Source organism: Lithobates pipiens, unplaced genomic scaffold (genome assembly GCF_037356315.1).
Source record: "Lithobates pipiens isolate NorthernLeopardFrog02 unplaced genomic scaffold, aLitPip1_a1.2 Scaffold_18, whole genome shotgun sequence".
Lineage (NCBI taxonomy): Eukaryota > Metazoa > Chordata > Amphibia > Anura > Ranidae > Lithobates > Lithobates pipiens.
This window is the reverse complement of record NW_027507758.1, coordinates 201,477,125-201,498,731: the sequence shown is the minus strand read 5'-3', so window position 1 is coordinate 201,498,731 and position 21,607 is coordinate 201,477,125. Positions and strand designations below refer to the sequence as shown.

General features: G+C 43.6%; 1 protein-coding gene across 11 annotated transcripts in view; it reads right to left on the bottom strand.

The window, feature by feature from the left end:
* TBCE (tubulin folding cofactor E) overlaps nucleotides 1–21,607 on the bottom strand; it is a 969,060-nt gene that overhangs the window by 243,531 nt on the left and 703,922 nt on the right. For all 11 annotated transcript variants that reach the window (XM_077486518.1, XM_077486519.1, XM_077486516.1 and 8 more), the window contains one exon: nucleotides 4,703–4,856. In XM_077486518.1, the coding sequence (XP_077342644.1) occupies nucleotides 4,703–4,856 (154 nt within the window). The remainder of the gene's footprint in view (nucleotides 1–4,702; nucleotides 4,857–21,607) is intronic.

The window sequence follows — 21,607 nt, the reverse complement described above, 5'->3', positions numbered from 1 at the left end:
ACATATGCCCATGGCATGCGTGAGCAATATATCATTTAGTGACAACTTTGTGAAAAAAAAAAAAAAAGTTTGTAATTTTCCCGCCACTTGTGGCAAAATATAAAATATTCCATGGACTCAACATGCCTCTCAGCAAATAGCTTGGGGTGTCTACTTTCTAAAATGGGGTCATTTGTGGGGGTTTTGTGCCATCTTGGCATTTTATGGCCTTCAAAACTGTAATAGGTAGTGAGAAGTGAAATCAAAAATTTACACCCTTAGAAAGCATGATGGCGGTGCTTGGTTTTCGGGGCCCCGTACGCGGCTAGGCTCCCAAAAAGTACCACATATGTGGTATCCCCGTACTCAGGAGAAGCAGCAGAATTTATTTTGGGGTGTCATTTCACATATGCCCATAGCATGTGTGAGCAATATATCATTTAGTGACAACTTTGTGTAAAAAAAAAAAATTTTTTGTCATTATTCAATCGCTTGAGGCAAAAAAATAAAATATTCAATGGGCTCAACATGCCCCTTATCAATTTCCTTAGGGGGTCTACTTTCCAAAATGGGGTCATTTGGGGGGGTTTTGTACTGCCCTGCCATTTTAGCACCTCAAGAAATGAGATAGGCAGTCGTAAACTAAAAGCTGCGTAAATTCTAGAAAACGTACCTTAGTTTGTAGATGTGACAACTTTTGCGCAAACCAATAAATATACAGTTATTGACTTGATACATACATGAATACATTTTGGCCTAAATGTATGACTAAAATTGAGTTTATTGGATTTTTCTAATAACAAAAAGTAGAAAATATAATTTTTTTTCAAAATTTGCGGTCTTTTTACGTTTATATCGCAAAAAATAAAAATCGCAGAGGCAATCAAATACCATCAAAAGAAAGCTCTATTTGTGGGAAGAAAAGGACGCAAATTTTGTTTGGGTACAACATTGCATGACCGCGCAATTACCAGTTAAAGCAGTTAAAGCAGTGCAGTGCCAAATTGTAAAAAGACCTCTGGTCATTGACCAGCAAAATGGTCCGGTCTGAAAGTGGTTAAACAATGCATGTGAAACATACATAAAAATACATACATTTAATAACCTATAAAATTAGCATTTAATATGGGTGCACGTACATGCGCAAAATCTGAGTTCATGGAGATAGTGGACCCAAAATGGATAGAATAGAAATAAAAAATAAATAAAACCGATTCATTCAAAAGGGAACAGGTTGTAACATGTGGTGGAGGGGACATCAACTATTATTAATAAAACAGATGATGTCCCACTCCACATTCAAACCATGAGGCACATGAGAACCCAATTTATATATCCATTTGGTCTCAGCTCTGGAGATAATACGCTTGCCATTGCTCCCACGCCAGTGAGGAACATACTTATCAATGGCAACCCAAGTGGTGCCCTTGGGATACTGATTAGGTTTCAAAGCATAATGCTTTTAACATTATGCTTGTCAAAACCCTTTCTGATGTTGGTTATATATTCCGCCAATCTGACAGTATGCCCTACATATTCTAAACCACAAGGGCGCCTAAGATGGTAAACACCACACTTGGTTGTACATGGAATTAAGGATTTAATAGGGTGAGTGACTCCTGTGCGCACCAAAGTAAACTCAGTAATCTTTCTCCCCTCCGTGTGTGTTGATTCTGCAAGTTTGACACTTCCCAAAGAGATAGTAACTCCTCAGATCACCAAAAAAGGTGGGTCTGGTAGAGGGATTAGGGACATTGGGCGCTACCATATTCCTTAGGTTAGTTTCCCCTCTGAAAATGACCCTTGGACGCTCTGATGCTAGAGAACCAAAGACACGGTCATTCTTAATTACTGGCCAGTGTATCTTGATAATCCTCTTAATTGGCCAATGATGACTCGAATATGTGGTAAAAAATGCTAGACCAAAATCATCCACATTCTCACCTCTATGGGGGGTATCGCTTGTCATCATACCCTTTGGCCAAGAACATGGTTTTCAATACAGATGCCTCCTTCAGATAATCATCTAAGTACAATTGTGTTTTAAATGCAAGAACTGGCCTTTGGGTACTGCTGTCAGCCATGATTGATGATGGCAGGAATCTAGTGGAATAAATCAGTTTCTGTTGGTTTGCTTGAAAAAGGTAGAGGTAACAATTTTTCCTTCTTGTATTGAGATTTTCAAGTCCAAGAAATTAATCTCTATAGAGATTACCTTATGACTGAGGGCAATACCCCTATTATCGTTATTCAGAAAGGCCAAAAAAAAAATCAACTGTTTGAAGATTGCCATCCCATATGAACTGGACGTCGTCAATACATCTTTTCCACACAATTAGCTCTGAGCGTCTATTATGTAGAACCGTATCCTCTTCGCATTTAGACATGAAAAGGTTGGCCATACTCAGAACAAATTTCCCTCCTATGGCCACTCCTTTAGTTTGCAAATAATACACACCGTCATGTCAAAAATAAATGTGTGACAGAGAATTCAAGCAATTCTAAAATAAATTTACTCATAGGGGGAATGGTGGAGTCGCGGGAAAGAAAACATTGAACTGCCTCATACCCCAGTTTGCGTGAGATTGCAGTGTACAAAGACGAAACATCTGCGGTCACTAGCAAGTATGCTGGGCTTCCACTTTACAATATTGAGGAGGTTGATAATATGTTTAGTGTCTTTAAGAAAAGAGGGGGTACCCATCACCAGTGGCTGCAAGTAATGATCAATATACTTGCCAATTTCTAATACTTCTTTGCCTGTAATTTCTTTTATTAGCTGTAAAATATTTTTTTCCAATAGTTCATAATATAATATACTGCACAACGTGTTATTTTGAGGGGACAGCAAATTGACACTGTTATACAATCTGTACACCTACTACTTTACATTGTAGCAAAGTGTAATTTCTTCAGTGTTGTTACATAAAAAGATATAATAAAATATTTACAGAAATATGAGGGGTGTACGCACTCACTTTTATGAGATACTGTATGCCCATCATTAAAGTGGGTGGATGCAGGGCGGTGTAATCTAATGGTGGTCATACCGCATACTTTTTCTGGCAGAGATTTCTTCATCCACATCGATCGATGTGAATGGAGGAATCTGTTAGGCTGCATGGTAAAATAAGAACATTATATATATATGCCCAACAAGTACTGGTACATTGCTGGACTTTGAGTGGTTATACTGGGATGATGCCTGCAGGTGTAGACATCATCTTGGTATCATTTTTTTCAGCCGGCGGTCTGCTTTCATGTAAAAGCAATCCTAGTGGCTCATTAGCCACTAGATTGCTTTTACTAACAGTGGGAGGGGGCTACCCTCCCCAACCGCCTTCCATAGTTTTCTCTGGTTCTCCTGTCCCGAAGAATGCAGCTGGCAGAACAACAGAATCACTCCAATCACCTCTATGGCCTAAGGAACCGGAAGCTATGATCATTTCATCACTTCAATTTCACTGAATATAAATAGCACCATTTTTAAATTGGGAAACCATTTGATCACACCAATATTGGTGTGGCCAGATGCTTTAAGGGCAGAGGAGAGATCTAGAGTCTAATAGAAAAATTTTCAGAAAAGAGTACCTGTCACTGCCTATTGGGGATATTTACATTCCCTGTGATAATAAAAGTGATCCAAAAAAATAAATGTAAGGGACAGTGTAAAAATAAAATAACAAACCAAAATAGATAACAAAAAATTAATACAAAATTAAAGCACCCCTGTCCCCCCTTCCAAAGGCGAATGCAAGCATCAGTCTAGTGTCGTATGTAAAAAAGCAATTGCAAAACAATTAGGCAATATATTGTGGTATATATGCCTCTCAGCAAATTGGGGTGACTGCTTTCTGAAAAGTGGTCATTTGGTGGTGGTTCTGTGCTATCTTGGCATTTCAGGGTCTCTGAAAAGGTGATAGTTATTGAGGAAGTGAAATTTGCGCCCTATGAAATCCTGAAAGCGGTGATTGGCTTTTGCCACCCGTACACAGAAAGTCTCCCAAAAAGTCTCACACATGTGGTATCCCCATACTCATGAGAAGCAGCAGATTGTATTCTGGGGTGTAATTCCACATACACCCATGGCATGTGTGAGCAACATATCATTTAAGAGACAACTTTGTGTAAACAAAAAAAAAAAGATTTTTGTCATTTTTCAGAAACTTGTGGCAAAAAATGTAATATTCCATGAGCTCAACATGCCTCTCAGCCAATGGCTTGGGGTGACTACGTTCCCAAAAGGAGTAATTTGGGGGGGGGGGTGGTTTTACTGCCCTGGCATTTTAGCACCTCACTGAAATGTGAGTCAAGAAAGTAAAAGCTGTGTAAATTCCAGTATATACCTTTTGCGCAAACCAATCAATATACGCTTATTGAGATTTTTTTTTACCAAAGACATGTAGCTGAATACATTTTGGCCTAAATTTATGACAAAATTTGAGTATTGTTTTTTTTTTTTATAATAAAATGTAGAAAATATTGTTTTTTACCCCAAAAAATAAAAATAAAAATCCCAGTTGTGATCAAATATCACAGCATTGCATGACCGCAATTACCAGTTAAAGTAGCGCAGTGCATAAAATGCTCTGGTCAGGATGGGGGTAAAACCTTCAGTAGGTCAAGTGGATAATTACTCACTACGGACATTTAAAAAATGTAGTTAAGAAGTGTGCAGCCAAAATAAATGCACTAAAATAATCGAACCATTGTTTTTTCTTACTTTTAACAAGAGCAGTGTAACGTGGATGTTCTTCTAGAAACATCAGACTAAGATTGCTGAATTCACTTTTATGACTTCCACCTGCTTTTAGCCAGTCAATCCCAAACATTTTTCTGTAATCAAGTTCAGCTCCTCTTCTTTCTTCTGGCAGGATCTGTTTAAAACATTAAAAAGTGATTGTTTATGGAAAAATGTTCCTCTTACTGTAAACTATTAATGATTTACTAGTTACTATGAAATGTACAGATTAATGTACAGATTTTTGCCCCCCTGTCTTTTACATGTCATGGTCTTCTTCTTTCCTGTTTTGGAATACACTGGGGTTGATTTACAAATAGTGTAGAGAAACTTGACCCTGCAAAGTGTATGTTTACATTGCGTAGTAAATAATGCGAAGCTGTGTTCACATTGAATGGCCGTTCATGTGCAAGAGAAATGAAGGGTTGCAAATTGTCAACACTTCAGCTCCCTTGAACTGAAATGCCTTAGCCCCTGTACACACGGTCGGACATTCTGCCAACCAAATGCGTCGGATTTTGTCCGTCGGATTTTGTCCGACGGATTGTGTCCGAAATTGTGGCATACACACGGTCGGACCAAGTTGTCTGATTTAGCGGTTGCCAAGAACGTGGTGACATAAGCCGTGTATGGCGGGACTAGAAAAGGGAAGTTCAGCTCCACGTCCGGCACCCTTTGGGCTCCTTCTGCTGATCTCGTGTCTATCGCGTGTTAGTAGAAGTTTGGGGAGAGACGATTTGCGCTTTTCACATTAGTGATTCAGATCGCTACTGCTCTTCGGTTTCTGCTTGTCTTTGCGTATCTGATAATCAGTGCGTGCAGTCAGTAAGTATTTGTTGATCATTGTGGACTATATCTTGGTATAGTACGCTTTGAAAGGCATTTCTTATTGTCTGCTTGCTTCTGCTATTCAGGTCGTTCTTTCAGGCCTTGCTGTTTATTGGTGCTTTCTGGTGTCCGTTCTGACGAGCCGACCGTTTTCAAACCATGTTTCCTCTACGTACTCGTCGTAGAGTTTATGCTGTGCAGGGGCTTCGTGTTGGGGTTGTTACTTTGACACAAGCCCGGTCCATGAACAGGGAGGGGAGGCGTTTGTGGACCAAGAATTGGTTGCGCCAGCGTGACCAGTTCTCACACATGCCTTTGCTCCGTGAGATCCAGGAGAATAATCCTGATGATTTCAGGAATTATCTCCGGATGACGGACCCCGTTTTTCACCATATGCTGGGTTTGCTGACCCCTTATATCAACAGGCAGGATACCTGCATGCGGCAAGCCATCACTCCGGAGCAGAGGCTCATTGCCACGTTGCGCTACTTGGCGACTGGGAGAAGCCTTCAGGACCTCAAGTTCTGTACAGGCATCTCCCCCCCAGGCTCTGGGGCTCATTATTCCAGAGACCTGTTCTGCCATCATTCAGGTCCTGCAGAAGGACTATATGAAGGTAAGTTTTATCCTTTAACATCATATTCTATGTATTTGATGATTGCTAATGTCTTGCATTTCTTTCCTCATTCCCTAATTACCATCATTTCAATATGCTCTAATTCATATACTCTTCCCTTTTGTCCTCAGGCATATTTGCCTCATTAACTTCCCCACCATGCTCTTCTTGGCCCATAAAACTATAGTCTAGTCACTTACCAATGTCTTTTGTCAGCTCCATAGTATTGCTTTTCCCTAAACACCCCGTAAAATGTCTACAAATGTGATGTGTGTGCTTCAATTCATGCAGAGTGACATTTTTTTTTTGGGGGGGGGGGGGGGTTGTGCCAAACTCATTAGGAACCCCCCTCCCCCCAAATGCTAGCTCAGCTGATAGCAATCCTCTATCTGATGACTTTACCAAACACAATACACACTATATCTACCTTTTTGATGCTCACATTTATGGATGAATTCACCTAAGCATGTAGTGCAAGGGCCTGCCTCAATACTTTAAAAAGCTTTTTTTTTTAACATATTAATATTAATATATGTAATAGCAGAATGTCAAAACGTGCTTCCATTTTGGTTTCTTTTTGTTATTATGACACTTCTTACCTGTCCGGTGGGCTGCCAATAGTGTAACTAAGGAGGGGCTTCCCAAAGTAGCACACATTATTTAGCCATTCAGCTCTCAATCAAGTGGAGAGGGTTAACTGTCCTAAACACCCCCCCTCAATTTTTAGCAAGGGCCCATCATATGTGGGGGGATGGGGGGGTGATGACTCTCATAAGGGGACATTAGACTTTAAATACTCAGTTCCCAAAATGTTATACTAATTTTGTCACAAAATGTTTGCGTCTAATCTGCTTGTAATGTTGATTGGTCAAATTACTAATTTTTGTTCTTGTTTCACTCCACAGTGTCCTTCAACGCCACAGGAATGGCAGACTGTGGCCTCCCACTTTGCCAGTCGTTGGGACTTTCCCAATTGTGGAGGAGCAATAGATGGGAAGCACGTCCGCATCGTCCCACCACCCAACTCGGGGTCGTACTATTATAACTACAAGGGGTTTCATAGTATCGTGATGTTGGCGGTGGTGTCTGTGACATATGAGTTTTTGTATGTGGACGTGGGGCAAAATGGACGGATGTCGGATGGTGGAGTCTTCGCACGGACGGAGTTCTACTGGCGTCTCCAGAGTGGCAGTCTGGGCTTGCCACCCCCAGAGGAGAATCAGGAAGGACTCCCGTTCGTCTTCGTCGCGAATTAGGCGTTTGCCCAGGCGAACCATCTGATGTGGCCTTTCCCCATGAGGACCCTCACCCCAGACCAGAGTATTTTTAATTTCCGCCTGTCCAGAGCCCAAAGAGTGGTGGAGAACACTTTTGGTATACTGGCCAGCCGGTTCCGCCTTTTTCTTACGCCTATTTACATGGCGGAATACAAACTGAATCACATAGTGCTGGCGTGCTGTGTTCTTCACAATTATTTGAAAAAAGTTTCTGTGAACTATGCGGTCTCAGTTGGCCAACAAGAAGCAGACTTGATGGAAAATGCAGATAACCTCACGGGACTTCAACATGCTCATCCTGGCTTGCCCCCCCAAAGCGCCCGTGAGGTTAGAACACAATACATGGACTACTTTGTGGGTAGGGGGGCCATTGATATGCCAGACAATGTCTGAGCGGCATTTTAAAAATAAATTTTGAACTGAAACTCCTTCATTTACTACTTGGCCTGGTTTTAGGTGTCTCCTAGGTATAATTAGGTTTTTTCAAGTTGTGCCTTTTTTCACCAACAGTGCAAACCCAAGTTCAGAGCGAGATGAGGGGACAGTCTCTTCTTCAGATAATGTTATTATGTTGTGGGTCTGCTACACACACACCTTCTTTTTTGGTAACTAATGTATGTAGTGCATTACTGACCAAAATTGTGCTCATTTTCAGCACCATGGCAGGAAAATGGCATGATTGTCAAAATTTACACATCACTGTGGGTGTTTTTTTATTAAAGGCACATCCACTATGTCCTCCAAGTGCACTGCAAAAGTACACCTGAAACTGCACTTGGAGTGCAAAGTGGAGTTGACTTTAGTAAATCACATTCCTTCTCAGCACAAACTCAAATTGTACTCCACATACATTTTTGTTGCCATGAAAAAGGAAGCCACACATTGTTGATAATTTAACTTTTTAATCCAAGCACATTCACATGTGCGCTTTGAAAAGGTTTATACAACCAACCAAGAAATTGTGCGTTTCAAAAACAGAGTTTAATAAAAATGTTGATTAATTGGTGTTTTTGGGTAAACAGGCATGTATCTAACTGTAAAATACAGAACACAGGAACTTACAAAGTTCAACTTTGAAAAGTGAAGACAATATCAGACATGAGTATGTACAAACTGGGCTGATATTGCCTTCATCACATGGGGTGTCACCCCTGAAAAATCCAAATTTGGAAGATGCACACAGTGTGTCAACATGTGCTATCTCCCATCATGGGGGATCAATGTACATGCTTTGGGGCTGCAACCCCTTCATCTCAGCCACTTTACACAAAACACGTACATTGATCCCCAATGATGGGAGATAATGCATGTTTACACACTCTGTGCATCTTCCAAATGTAGAATTTTGAGAAATACAACATTTTGTTTGGAAAATTTCAAAAATAAGACCCTATCTAGTTTTGGGTGTTTCACACTCTCCCCAAAACATCAATGATGTTCTTCAATTTTTGATTTACATCATTGATGTTTATCTCCCTCAGATATGTATTTCTCAGGCCACCAATTTTTGCTTTTAAATAGCTGATGTGTGCCCTGGGGGACCAAGGCTTCACGAATCTCCCCAGTTTCGACATTGCTGCCTCCCTCTTTATCTGTTACTGACACCGAAATAAAGATATTTTTTGTTTTAAAGAAATACTTGCGTATGTGTTTTCCTTCCAAAAGGCCAGTTTATTTGTGAGTAGACAGGTACATTTCAAAAATACAAAGTGAAATAAATAACAAGGGGTAACAACACTAAACAACCTCCTGTAGATTAAAAAAGAAAAACAAAATATAAAAAATAGAATAATGTTGTTGTTTTGAATTTTGAATTTTTAACATTGCAGCGTGACGAATGTGCTATATCGCTTACGAGCAGTAGTTTTACCTGAACGAGCACTTCCGTGTCGGAATTTGAATGTGAGCATGTGTGGCACCTTATCCGTCGGAGTAGGCTACACATGATCAGAGTATGTCCGACCGGCCCAGTTGGTCAGGAAATATTTCCAACATGTTGGAAAATTGGGTCTGACGGATATTCCGACTGAATCAGTCCGATGCATACCACACACAGTCGGATTATCCGACAAAACGGTCCGATAGGACACATTCCGACGGATTCTCCAACCGTGTGTAGAAGGGCTTAAAGCGAAGTTCCACCCAAAAATTTAAGGTGACCCCCTGACATGCCACATTTGGCATGTCTTTTTTTTGGAGGGGGGGGTACCCTCTTTTTAGGGGCATTCAGCTCCCACTTCCTCTCGGGGCTCTATGGTGCCGGAAGTTCACCTCTTCCCTCTCTGCAATCTTCTAGGACACATCACAGGTCCCAGAAGATTGCCCGGCCACTTGCAGTGTGGCTTGCACATGCACAGTGCATGCCTGGCTGTGGAGCCACAGCCAAGCGCCCACAGTCACGATGCCGGCGCCGAGGAGAGGAGCGGGGCTTCATTCGCCTGCAACGCTGGACCGTGGGATAGGTGAGTGTCAGATTATTAAAGGTCAGCAGCTACACTTTTTGGAGCTGCTGACTTTTATATGGGTGGAACTCCACTTTAATTATTCAATATATTGGGCATAATTTCACTGCTTTACAATATTACAACTAATAACACATTTTCTTAGTAAATAGGAACAAGGACCTGGGTGTGAATGTGGGAGAAATATAAATGTAGATCACAAATATGACTGAAACGTGTTAACAAAATTTGTCTGCCTTCATTCTACTCTCACTTATGCTACACTTACACCCCTCCCCCCTTTTTGGTGGAAATGTTTGTCCTATTATCAGAGCCGATATATTCACTATGCAAGCTACGTAGGGCCCCGCTGCTGTGGGGGGGGGGGGGGGGGCAAGGGCATATCGGCTCTGCTCAGGGCCAGACTGGCCTACTGAGATACCACTGTGTCATGGAGCTTAGTGTGAAGTCGCGCTGTGACAAAAATCCTGCCCTCCTCCTAGACCAGCTTATGTGATAGACGCAGTGTTCTGTCTATCACACAAGCTGGTCTAGGAGGGGGGCGGGACTTTTGTCACAGCGCGACTGAACCTTTCACACTGAGATCCGTGACACAGCATGAGATATGCGCTGTACCTGCAATAATCTACTGGCACTAACTGGTGAGGCGGCAATGTTTGGCACTGTAAGACAGCAATAATGGGCACAGTAAAGCTACATTGATTGGCACAGTGAGGTGGAAATGATTGGCATGGTAAGGCGGCAATGATGGGCACAGTAAGGCCACATTGATTGGCACGGTAAGGCGGCAATGATTGGCACAGTGAGGTGGCAATGATGGGGACAGTGAGGCTACATTGATTGGCAAGGTGAGGTGGCAATGAGGGGCACAGTAAGGCTGCAATGATGGGCATGGCGAGGCAGCAATGATGGTCATAGTAAGGCTGCAATGATAGTTAGTAAGGTTGAATAAAGACACCAGTCCATCCAGTTCAACCTGAGTGTCTATAATTGTCCCTATCCCTGTACATTGCACACTCACATCAGACCCTACCCTCAAGGAGCCCACAATCCAAGGTCCCCATTCATATACTAGGGCCAATTTTGGACAGAAGCCAATTAACATACCTGCATGTCTTTGGAGTGATGGGCACAATAAGGCTGCGATGCTGGGCACAGTGATGTGGCAATGATGGCCGCATTGATGCTATATTGATTGGCATGGTAAGGCGGCAATGATGGGCAAAGTAAGGCTGCAATGATTGGTACGGTGAGGCTTCATTGATTGGCACGGTGAGGCGGCAATGACTGGCGCAGTGAGGTGGCAATGATGGGCACAGTAAGGCTGCAATGATGGGCATAGTAAGGCTGCAATAATGGGCACAGTAATGCGGCAATGATGGACACATTGATGCTACATTGATTGGCACGGTGAGGCAGCAATGATTGGCAAGGTAAGGTTGCAATGATGGGTACGGTGAGGCCACACATTGATTGGCACGGCGAGGCAACAATGATGGGCACGGTGAGGCTACAATGATTGGCACGGTGAAGTGGCAATGATCAGGAAACTGATTTAAGGGGGGATTTCAGGGGACCCTGATGTAAGGGGAGGCTCTCTGGGGACCCTGATGTAAGGGGAGGCTCTCTGGGGACCCTGATGTAAGGGGAGGCTCTCTGGGGACCCTGACATAAAGGGAGGATCTGTGGGGGCTCTGATGTTGGGGGAGACTCTCTGGGGACCCTGATGTAAGGGGAGGCTCTCTGGGGACCCTGATGTAAGTAGGGAGGCTCTCTGGGGACCCTGATATAAGGGGATGATCTGTGGGGGCTCTAAAGTAGGGGGAGACTCTCTGGAGACCCTGATGTAAGTAGGGAGGCTCTCTGGGGACCCTGATGTAAGGAGGGGCTCTCTGAGGACGCTTATGTAAGTGGGGCTCTCTGGGGACCCTGACGTAAGGAGGGGCATTCTGGGGACCCTGATGTAGGGGGAGACTCTCTGGGGACCCTGATGTAAGTGGAGGATCCACACTCAGATATGTAATGATTATATATATATATATATATATATATATATATATATATATATATATATATATATACATACAGTGGTGTGAAAAAGTGTTTTCCCCCTTCCTCATTTCCTGTTCCTTTGCATGTTTGTCACACTTAAGTGTTTCGGAACATCAAACCAATTTAAACAATAGTCAAGGACAACACAAGTAAACACAAAATGCAATTTGTAAATGAAGGTGTTTATTATTAAAGGTGAAAAAAAATCCAAACCATCATGGCCCTGTGTGAAAAAGTGATTGCCCCCTAAACCTAATAACTGGTTGGGCCACCCTTAGCAGCAACAACTGCAACCAAGCGTTTGCGATAACGTGCAATGAGGCTTTTACAGCGTCCTGGAGGAATTTTGGCCCACTCATCTTTGCAGAATTGTCCTAATTCAGTTACATTAGAGGGTTTTCGAGCATCGACGGCCTTTTTAAGGTCATACCACAACATCTCAATAGGATTCAGGTCAGGACTTTGGCTAGGCCACTCCAAAGTCTTCATTTTGTTTTTCTTCAGCCATTCGGTGGTGGACTTGCTGGTGTGTTTAGGATCATTGTCCTGCTGCAGAACCCAAGTTCGTTTCAGCTTGAGTACACGAACAGATGGTCGGACATTCTCCTTCAGGATCTCTTGGTAGACAGCAGAATTCATAGTTCCTTTTATCACGGCAAGTCTTCCAGGTCCTGAAGCAGCAAAACAGCCCCAGACCATCACACTACCACCACCATATTTTACTGTTGGTATAATGTTCTTTTTATGAAATGCAGTGTTCCTTCTACGCCAGATATACTTGGACACACACCTTCCAAAGAGTTCCACTTTTGTCTCATTGGTCCACAGAATGTTGTCCCAAAAGTCTTGGGGATCATCAAGATGTGTTGTGGAGAAATTGAGACGAGCTTTGATGTTCTTTTTGCTCAGCAGTGGTTTTCTCCTTGGAACTCTGCCATGCAGGCCATTTTTGCCCAGTCTTTTCCTGATGGTGGAGGCATGAACGCTGACCTTAACTGAGGCAAGTGAGGCCTGCAGTTCCTTGGACGTTGTTGTGGGGTCTTTTGTGACCTCTTGGATGAGTCGTCGCTGCGCTCTTGGGGTAATTTTGGGCGGCCGGCCACTCCTGGGAAGGTTCACCACTGTTCCATGTCTTCGCCATTTGTGGATAATGGCTCTCACTGTGGTTCGCTGGATTCCCAAAACTTTGGAAATGGCTTTATAACCCTTTCCAGACTGATAGATCTCAATTACTTTCTTTCTCAATTGTTCCTGAATTTCTTTGGGTCTCGGCATGATGTGTAGCTTTTAAGGATCTTCTGGTGGACCTTACTGTGTCAAGCAGCTCCTATTTAAGTGATGCCTTGATTGTGAACAGGTGTGGCAATAATCAGGCCTGGGTGTGGCTAGAGAAATTGAACTCAGGTGTGGACAACCACAGTTATAGTATGTTTTAACAAGGGGGGGCAATCACTTTTTCACACAGGGCCATGATGGTTTGGATTTTTTTTCACCTTTAATAATAAACACCTTCATTTACAAATTGCATTTTGTGTTTACTTGTGTTGTCCTTGACTATTGTTTAAATTGGTTTGATGTTCCGAAACACTTAAGTGTGACAAACATGCAAAGGAACAGGAAATGAGGAAGGGGGCAAACACTTTTTCACACCACTGTATATATTGTGGTAGTGAGGTACCCCAGCAGTATTTGGACAGAGGATTCTCAACCAGGCAGGTTGCTCCAGTTTATTTGCTTATTTGGGAGGAAACTGGCTTTTCAGTTTCTGCATTGTTTACTAAAATCAGTTTTGGGATCTGGAGCCTGGGGATTTCGTAGCAATCCGAGTGGGATGAAATCCCCAGTCCTGAGTCCAGGTTTTGAGATCCACCAGCATACTGACTGGTCAGGTGTGTGCTGGGCTATTTGTAGACACCTGACCATGGTTCTGGGTTCCACCCTCCAGAGGAGTCCAGGCAAGCAAGGGAGAAGTGTGCATGTCTGCACAGGTCGGTCTGTCAGAGCAGACAGAGGGTCCAAGCTTGTGGGCTGAAAAAGGAAGCTGGAAAAGAGTGGTGAGGTACTGGGTGTACAGGAACTCTGTTATAGAGCCGAGAGGGCTGAAGCATAAGTCTGAGCAGCAGTGCTGCTAAAGAGAGAGCCGGGAGGCTATTTTTCGTTTTACTTACATTGTTGCTGTGGAAAGCTGAAACCCCTGTGTGGGCAACTCTTCTGTTATTGGACATTTTCTTTCTTTAATAAAAGTGGGCCTACAAGCCCTTAAAAGGCATATCTGGCGTGGACTCCGATCACTGGTAAGCTTTGCCCTTAAGCTAAAACAACCCCCGATGTTACAAGTGGTGGAGAATGCGGGCATACAGTCGGTGAAATCCGGGTCTCTGTACCAGTAGTGAGTCATTTCAGGAACTGCTGCTAGCTGTGTGTGGCAGCCAGGCAAACTGCATTGCGAAGGAGTTCAATTGACGGACTGTGTTGCATTGTGTGCAGGTAGTGCACCTGTGAGAATTTATTTTTATTTTTTATGCTGAGAACTGTGTAACAAGCTGCTGTGCATGTGACTGCAAGGATGAGGCAGTCAAAACACAAGACGTTCATGTTAAATCAAGTTAAAGAGGATGAGAGCTCAGCGTGGCCTGAGAAGATGTCTCCACCTTAGAGGGCCAGTCAAAAGGGAACAGTGATGTGTGAGACAGTGAATGAATGGTTCAAGCGGAATCACAAAGAGCGTGGTGCAGTGCAAGGGGTTTAGATCTTGGCCTCTGACTATATGCAACCCATGCTGCCTGCAGAGGAGATTGGTGACTTCCTTGTAAGATTTGAAAAAGTTGCTGTAAAGAGAAAATGTAAACAACAAAATAGTGTAGCGCTAATTTAAATCATGATATCTTCACTAAGGGAAATATCCAAATGTGAACAATCATAAGTGCTAAAAAAACAGGAAATAAAATCCTCTATAATGTGATTAATACACATAAAATGGAGAACACATGGAATATCCAAGTGAAAACAATCGTAAAAAAAACAGAAAATAAAGTCCTCTATATTGTGACTAATACACGTGAGGTAAAATAGGAGACAATCTTCAAATGCAGTAGACGTTTCACTGATCAGATGTGGCAAGGTGTATCAACTTGTCTGAAGTTCTAAAAAGTAGATGGAATACTCTTACCAGATGGGGTGGACTCCCCAGTCTTACGACAGTAGAGTCAGGAACGCTTGGGGTCTGCACATGAGACCAGATGGTAAATAGGAAGTAGTCAAACCGGATTGCCAGGAGACTCGAAATGGTGGAGCAGCCGTAACGCATCTAGCACCCCACATTGCTTTTACCATTTCGTTCGTTTTTGTGATCACTTGTCATAATTTATGTCCTTTTTTATGACTTTTTAATAAATACCTCATGGAAAAAAAATTTTGACCTGCACCATTTGGAGCTTTCTTTTTTTCCCTCACCATCCCTGTGAAAATCCTCTTTATATTTGGGGTTCGAAATCTGAATGGGCCTCACCTGATCTGGACTTCTGGAGGGACCTCCTGAAAGACGCCCGTTACGGCTGCTCCACCATTTCGAGTCTCCTGGCAATCCGGTTTGACTACTTCCCATTTACCATCTGGTCTCATGTGCAGACCCCAAGCGTTCCTGACTCTACTGTCGTAAGACTGGGGAGTCCACCCCATCTGGTAAGAGTATTCCATCTACTTTTTAGAACTTCAGACACGTTGATACACCTTGCCACATCTGATCAGTGAAACGTCTACTGCATTTGAAGATTGTCTCCTATTTTACCTCACGTGTATTAGTCACATTATAGAGGACTTTATTTTCTGTTTTTTTACGATTGTTTTCACTTGGATATTCCATGTGTTCTCCATTTTATGTGTATTAATCACATTATAGAGGATTTTATTTCCTGTTTTTTTAGCACTTATGATTATTCACATTTGGATATTTCCCTTAGTGAAGATATCATGATTTAAATTAGCGCTACACTATTTTGTTGTTTATATTTTTGGGCTTTGTTTGTTTGAAGTGTTAGCAGCTGTTTTTCACTCTTATTTTAATATAGCGTGGTGTTTTTCACCTTTATTCTAATATAGCACAGTGTTTTCCCCCCCTATCCGTAAAGAGAAAATGGCCTAGGGACTGGTGGCCAAAACTGCTGCAAACTTTATTACGGATAGAGTTCCGGTCGGTTTACCATATGATGGACGGGAACCAGGATGACTACCACAAGTTTAAAGAGGAAATCCTTTTTAGAGGAGAGTTCCATTGCATCATGGGCCGCCAGCAATGCTCCAGGATGGGAGAAGTGTCACCGGAAGACATAGGTTTTGGAAATTCAGAGAAACGTAAGGTTTTCTGTCATGACCGCTTAGGGAAAGTGGTCAGCCCAGAAAGGAGAGCACATCAGCCTGAATCCTGCATGAGGTATAGCCAACCAGATTTGGAGTGCAAGTCTGCAGTTACCCCTAGCAACAGGGATCTTGTGTTACCTATAGGGAGTGTCAGTGGGTCCATAAAGGCTGCAGTGTTGCTCCATGGCCACATGGGGGAGTCAGCCTGTGGAGACACCACACCTGTGAGACAGCACACTCAAGTGAAGGCTATGACACCAGCTGCAGGAACTGGTAAGACTGTTTCAGTTTATGATGCTGAACCCAGTGAAGTGGGATTATGTCCAGTGGGGAGATCCGCAGTACAAATGGACATAGACTTGCTGCAGTGTTCTACCCAGAGCAGTGGGGAGGCGCAGCGTAAAGTTCAACTAGCCACAGGGCTAAAGACTGAAAAGGACATGGGGACTCTACAGGTGCCTGCTATAATCCAGAAGATTGCTGGGAAAATTGAGCTAGGGGTGACCAAAACAGTGCTGGTACCATGTTCCCTAGTGACAGCTGCTGCAGGGTTGCCCAGGGAAACTTCCAAGGAGCTTGCAGTGATGGAGCAGAGAGTTTCCCAGGTCAGCTATGGAGCTGCCCAAATAGGCAAGAGTGCCCCTTTACAGAGAGCGGGTGCCGTGAAGAGTCCTTAAGAGGTTATGGTGGCTCATAAACAATCCACAAAAATGGCAGTTGTGTCTACATGCAATGAGAATGCTAATGATCGTACTGACAAAAGTGATACTATTGGTAAACGTGATGAGTGTAATGACATTGAAACATGTATTTCTTGTAATGTCATGTGTGAGATGTATGGGCACAGCCCCACAACCCTAAGTTTAACCCAGTTGGCAAGGGGTTAATTCAGCCTGCAAAAGCTTTGGGGTATTGCACTTTGCCTTGGTTGAGGATGCAATCTCTCAGGTTGATGTGAGTAAAAAAATATTGTCACAATGTGAGGTAGATAGAAGTGAAAAGTGTACTGTTTTGACCAGTGAATCCCAGGTTCCTGTGGGGCCTTCTAGTGCAGCTGATGAAGCGCTGTGGAGCACCGGTGATGGAACCACACGGGACTGGGATGATTGGTGCAAGAAAGTACTTAGACACTGGGCCAAGTGACAAGGATTTACGAAGCAATGATGTGTAACAAAGGTGTGGACAGAACACCTGCTATGCCCAATTGAGGGATCACAGAATGGCCGGTGCTCAAAGGTACACCAGCCCCTGCAAAGGTTGATGCCCTCCAGTCTGAAGGAATTGTTCTGGGTGCAGGCATGGCAAATGGGTTGTCCATAGCCCAGCAACTAAGTAATAGCACGTGTCAAGGTGACAATGTGACTATTGTTGACCTGCAGAGGCTCATTGTTGAGTTGGAGGGGAAGAGTAGACGTGTGGCTGACAGTGCTCCAGGGGAGCAACAGGAAGTGATGGTGGGTGCCTCCAAGGAGGTGGAGGTCTCTTCCAAGATCTCAACCTCTCAGACTACAGTGGATGAGCCCCTCCATGTCTTGGAGGAGGGAAAGGTCCCTAGAGAAGTCACAAATTTAGACATGGAATGTTTAGAAATAACAGAAACTTTACTTGAAATGCTGGCAAAAACACTAAGAATCTTGGTGAAAATTCAGGAAGGGGTAAGAACAATCTAAAGGCAATAAGAAATACTGACCGTTCACTTCAAAACATAGGTAACGTTGATGTGACAGAAACATTGGAATGTGTAGGCAATCATCCCTGATGTCTATTGAGGTTATATTTCTTGAACATTTACAGTTACATCTCTATTATCTGTCAAATGTTGTTGAATGTTGAATTTGTATTTTATGAGAATATTGAGTTCTATTTATATATGTGAATTCTTCATGCATTTTGCTTTTTTTCTTTCTCTTTAACCACTTCAATACCAGGCACTTACACACCTTCCTGCCCAAAACAACGTTCAGCACTGTCGCAAATTGAATGACAACTGCACGGTTATGCTACACTGTACCCAAACAAATCTTTTATAATTTTGCTCCCACAAATACAGCTTTCTTTTGGTGGTATTTGATCACCTCTGCGATTTTTTTTTTTTTGCACAAAAAATAAAAAAAGACTGAAAATGTTGAAAAAAAAACAGTTTTTCTTTGTTTCTGTTATTTTTTTTTACAAATAAGTAATTTTTCTTCTTCAATGACGGGCACTGATATGGCTGCACTGACGAGCACTGATGAGGTGGCACCAATGAGGTGGCACTGAAAGGTGACGCTGGTATGCGGCACTGATGGGCACTCATAGGCGGCACTGATGGGCACTCGTAGGCGGTACTTATGGGTGGCATTGATGGGCACTGATAGGTGGGCACTGATGACACTGATGGGTGGCATTGCTGGGCATCACTGATTTTTATTGTGCCATAGAGGTGCCAGTCAGTGCCCACTTGCGGGCACTGATTGGCATATGTTGGGCATTCATTTTCACATGCGGCTGGCCATGGGGGATGTACCTGGCCATCCATGTTAGGCGCTTTCCTGGTGGTCCAGTGTGGGCAACCGAGGGGGCTGTGCTGATAAACAATCAGCGCAAACCTCCCCTGTCAGGAGAGCTGCCATTTGGCTCTCCTCTACTCGCATCTATCAGACACGAGTGAGGAAAAGCCAATCAACGGCTCTTCTGGTTAACATCGTGATCAGCCATGATTTGACACGGCTGATCACGTGGTAAAGAGCCTCCATCGGAGGCTCTTTACTGAGATCGGTGTAGAGGTGTGTCAGACTAACACACCGCACCACCAATCGCCGCGATGCACACCCCCACGTGCGCTCGGCAGCTGTTATCCTGCAGGACATCATTTGACGCCCAGTCAGGATAATTGAACCAACACCTGGCCATCATTCTGCTATAAGCCGGGCGGGAAGTGGTTAAACATACTGTAAGCACTGTACATTGCTGGCTGTTAAGGCTGCCGCAACCTTAACAACCAATTAGTTCTTGGTGTGAGGTCCCCCCCAGGTCCATACCTTTGGGTCTGGTATGAATTCAGGAGGCACACATACGCCAAAAAAATAAATAAATAGCATGGGGTCCTCCCGAAAATTCATAACAGACCCTTATCCGAGCATGCAGCCCAGCAGGCCAGCAAAGGGAGAGGACAAGCGAACACCCCCTTCCCCCCTTCTGAACCATACCAGGCCACAAGCCCTCAACATGGGGGGATGGGTGCTTTGGGCCTGGAGGGGCTGCCTCCCGCCCCTATGTTGATGGGGACCAGATCCTCTTCCCCACAACCCTGGCCGGTGGGTGTGGGGGTCTGCGGGCAGGGGGATTATCGGAATCTGGAAGCCCTCTTTAAGAAAGGGGGCCCCTGGATCCCCCCCCCCCCCCCATGTGAATGAGGATGGAGTTGTACCTCTACTCATTCATCCCAAAAAGCAGTAAAGCAGTGTTAAAAAAAAAAACATGACTTTTTTGACAAGTCCTTTAACTACTTTCAGACCAGACCATTTTGCTGGCTTAAGACCAGACCACTTTTTGCGATTCGTCACTGCGCAGCTTTAACTGACAATTGCGCGGTTGTGCGACGTGGCTCCCAAACAAAATTGACGTCCTTTTTTTCCCACAAATAGAGCTTTCTTTTGGTGATATTTAATCACCCCTGCGGTTTTTAATTTTTTGCGCCATAAACAAAAATAGAGCGACAATTTTGAAAAAAACACATTACTTTTTACTTTTGTTATAATAAATATGCCCCAAAAATATATTTAAAAAAAATCAGTTTAGGCCGATACGTATTCTTCTCCATATTTTTGGTAAAAAAAAAAAAGAAAAAATCTCAATAAGCGTTTATTGATTGGTTTGCGCAAAAGTTATAGCGTTTACAAAATAGGCGATGGTTTTATGGCATTTTTAATATATTTTTTTTTACTAGTAATGGTGGCGATCAGCGATTTTTATTGTGACTGCGACATTATGGCGGACACATCGGACATTTTTTGGGACCATTGTCATTTATACAGCAATCACTGCTATACAAATGCAGTGATTCCTGTGTAAATGACACTGGCAGTGAAGGGGTTAACCAGTGGGTGGCAGTGTAGGGGTTAAGTGTTCCTAGGGGTGTGTTACTAACTGTGGGGGGCTGGGCTTTAATTTAGTGAACACTGATCTCTGCTCCAATCAAATGGAGCAGAGATCAGCGTCACTTGTTGCTAGGCAGGACGGGCAGATGCTGTTTACAACGGCATCTCCTCATCCAGCCGCCCCGTGAGACAATCGCGGGTATGCCCGCAGCGATAGAGTCCGCGGGACCTGTGACCAGACTCACGGGGGTCCCGAACGACATGCTCGCGATGGCAGGTCGGCATTAAAAACTGGACGTACCTGTACGCCAATATGCCTGCCCGTGCCATTCTGCCAATGTACATCGGCGTGCGCGGGTCAGGAAGTGGTTAATAAAAATGAAAAATTTCCTCTTTTGTAACTCCAACTTGTCTTCTTTCTCTGGTACCAATGTCTACTTCTTCCCTTTCTTTTTTTCTACCTCCTGTAGTTTCTTCTCTCCCTGGTGCTGCCTTCTCCTTGTGCTGCCTTCTTCCTTGCAGCCGCTTACCCACTAAAAACAAGAAAAAAAACTATCTTCTAATGCTGTCTTTCTTCATTGTGTTGTCCCCCACTGTCTGCCATTTCTTATATAGCCATGGGGCATGGCCATCCGATCATGCCAGAGATCTGTCCCATGTGATGTCATGTGTCACCACAAGGGGTGAGTCCTCCTGGTGATGTAATCTATGGCCACACCCCATGGCTATATGAGAAATGGCAGACAGCGGGAGACAACACAACGGAACAAGACAAGCGTTAGAAGAAGATACATTTTTTTTTCAGTGGGTAAGCGGCGGCAAGGAAGAAGACAGCTCAAGAAGACAGCAGCACATTGATAATACAGCTCGAGGAGAACACAGATCAAGGAGAAGACAGAACCAGGGGTAGAAGACTGCACCGAAGGGAGAAGAAACCACTGGAGGAAGAAGACATCGGTACTGGAGAAAGAAGACAGGTTAAAGCTATGATGGGGACATTTTTAATAAAGGACTTGTCAAAAACCGTCTCTTTTGTTTTTAACACTTGACTGCTTTTTGGGGTGTACAATGTACTCTATACTGATGCACATAAGGGGAGTGGGATCCGGAGGCCCCCTTTATTAAAGGGGGTTTCGAGATTCCCATAAGCCCCCTGCCCGCAGACCCTCACAACCACTGGCCAGGGTTGTGGGGAACAGGCCCTTGTCCCCATACAC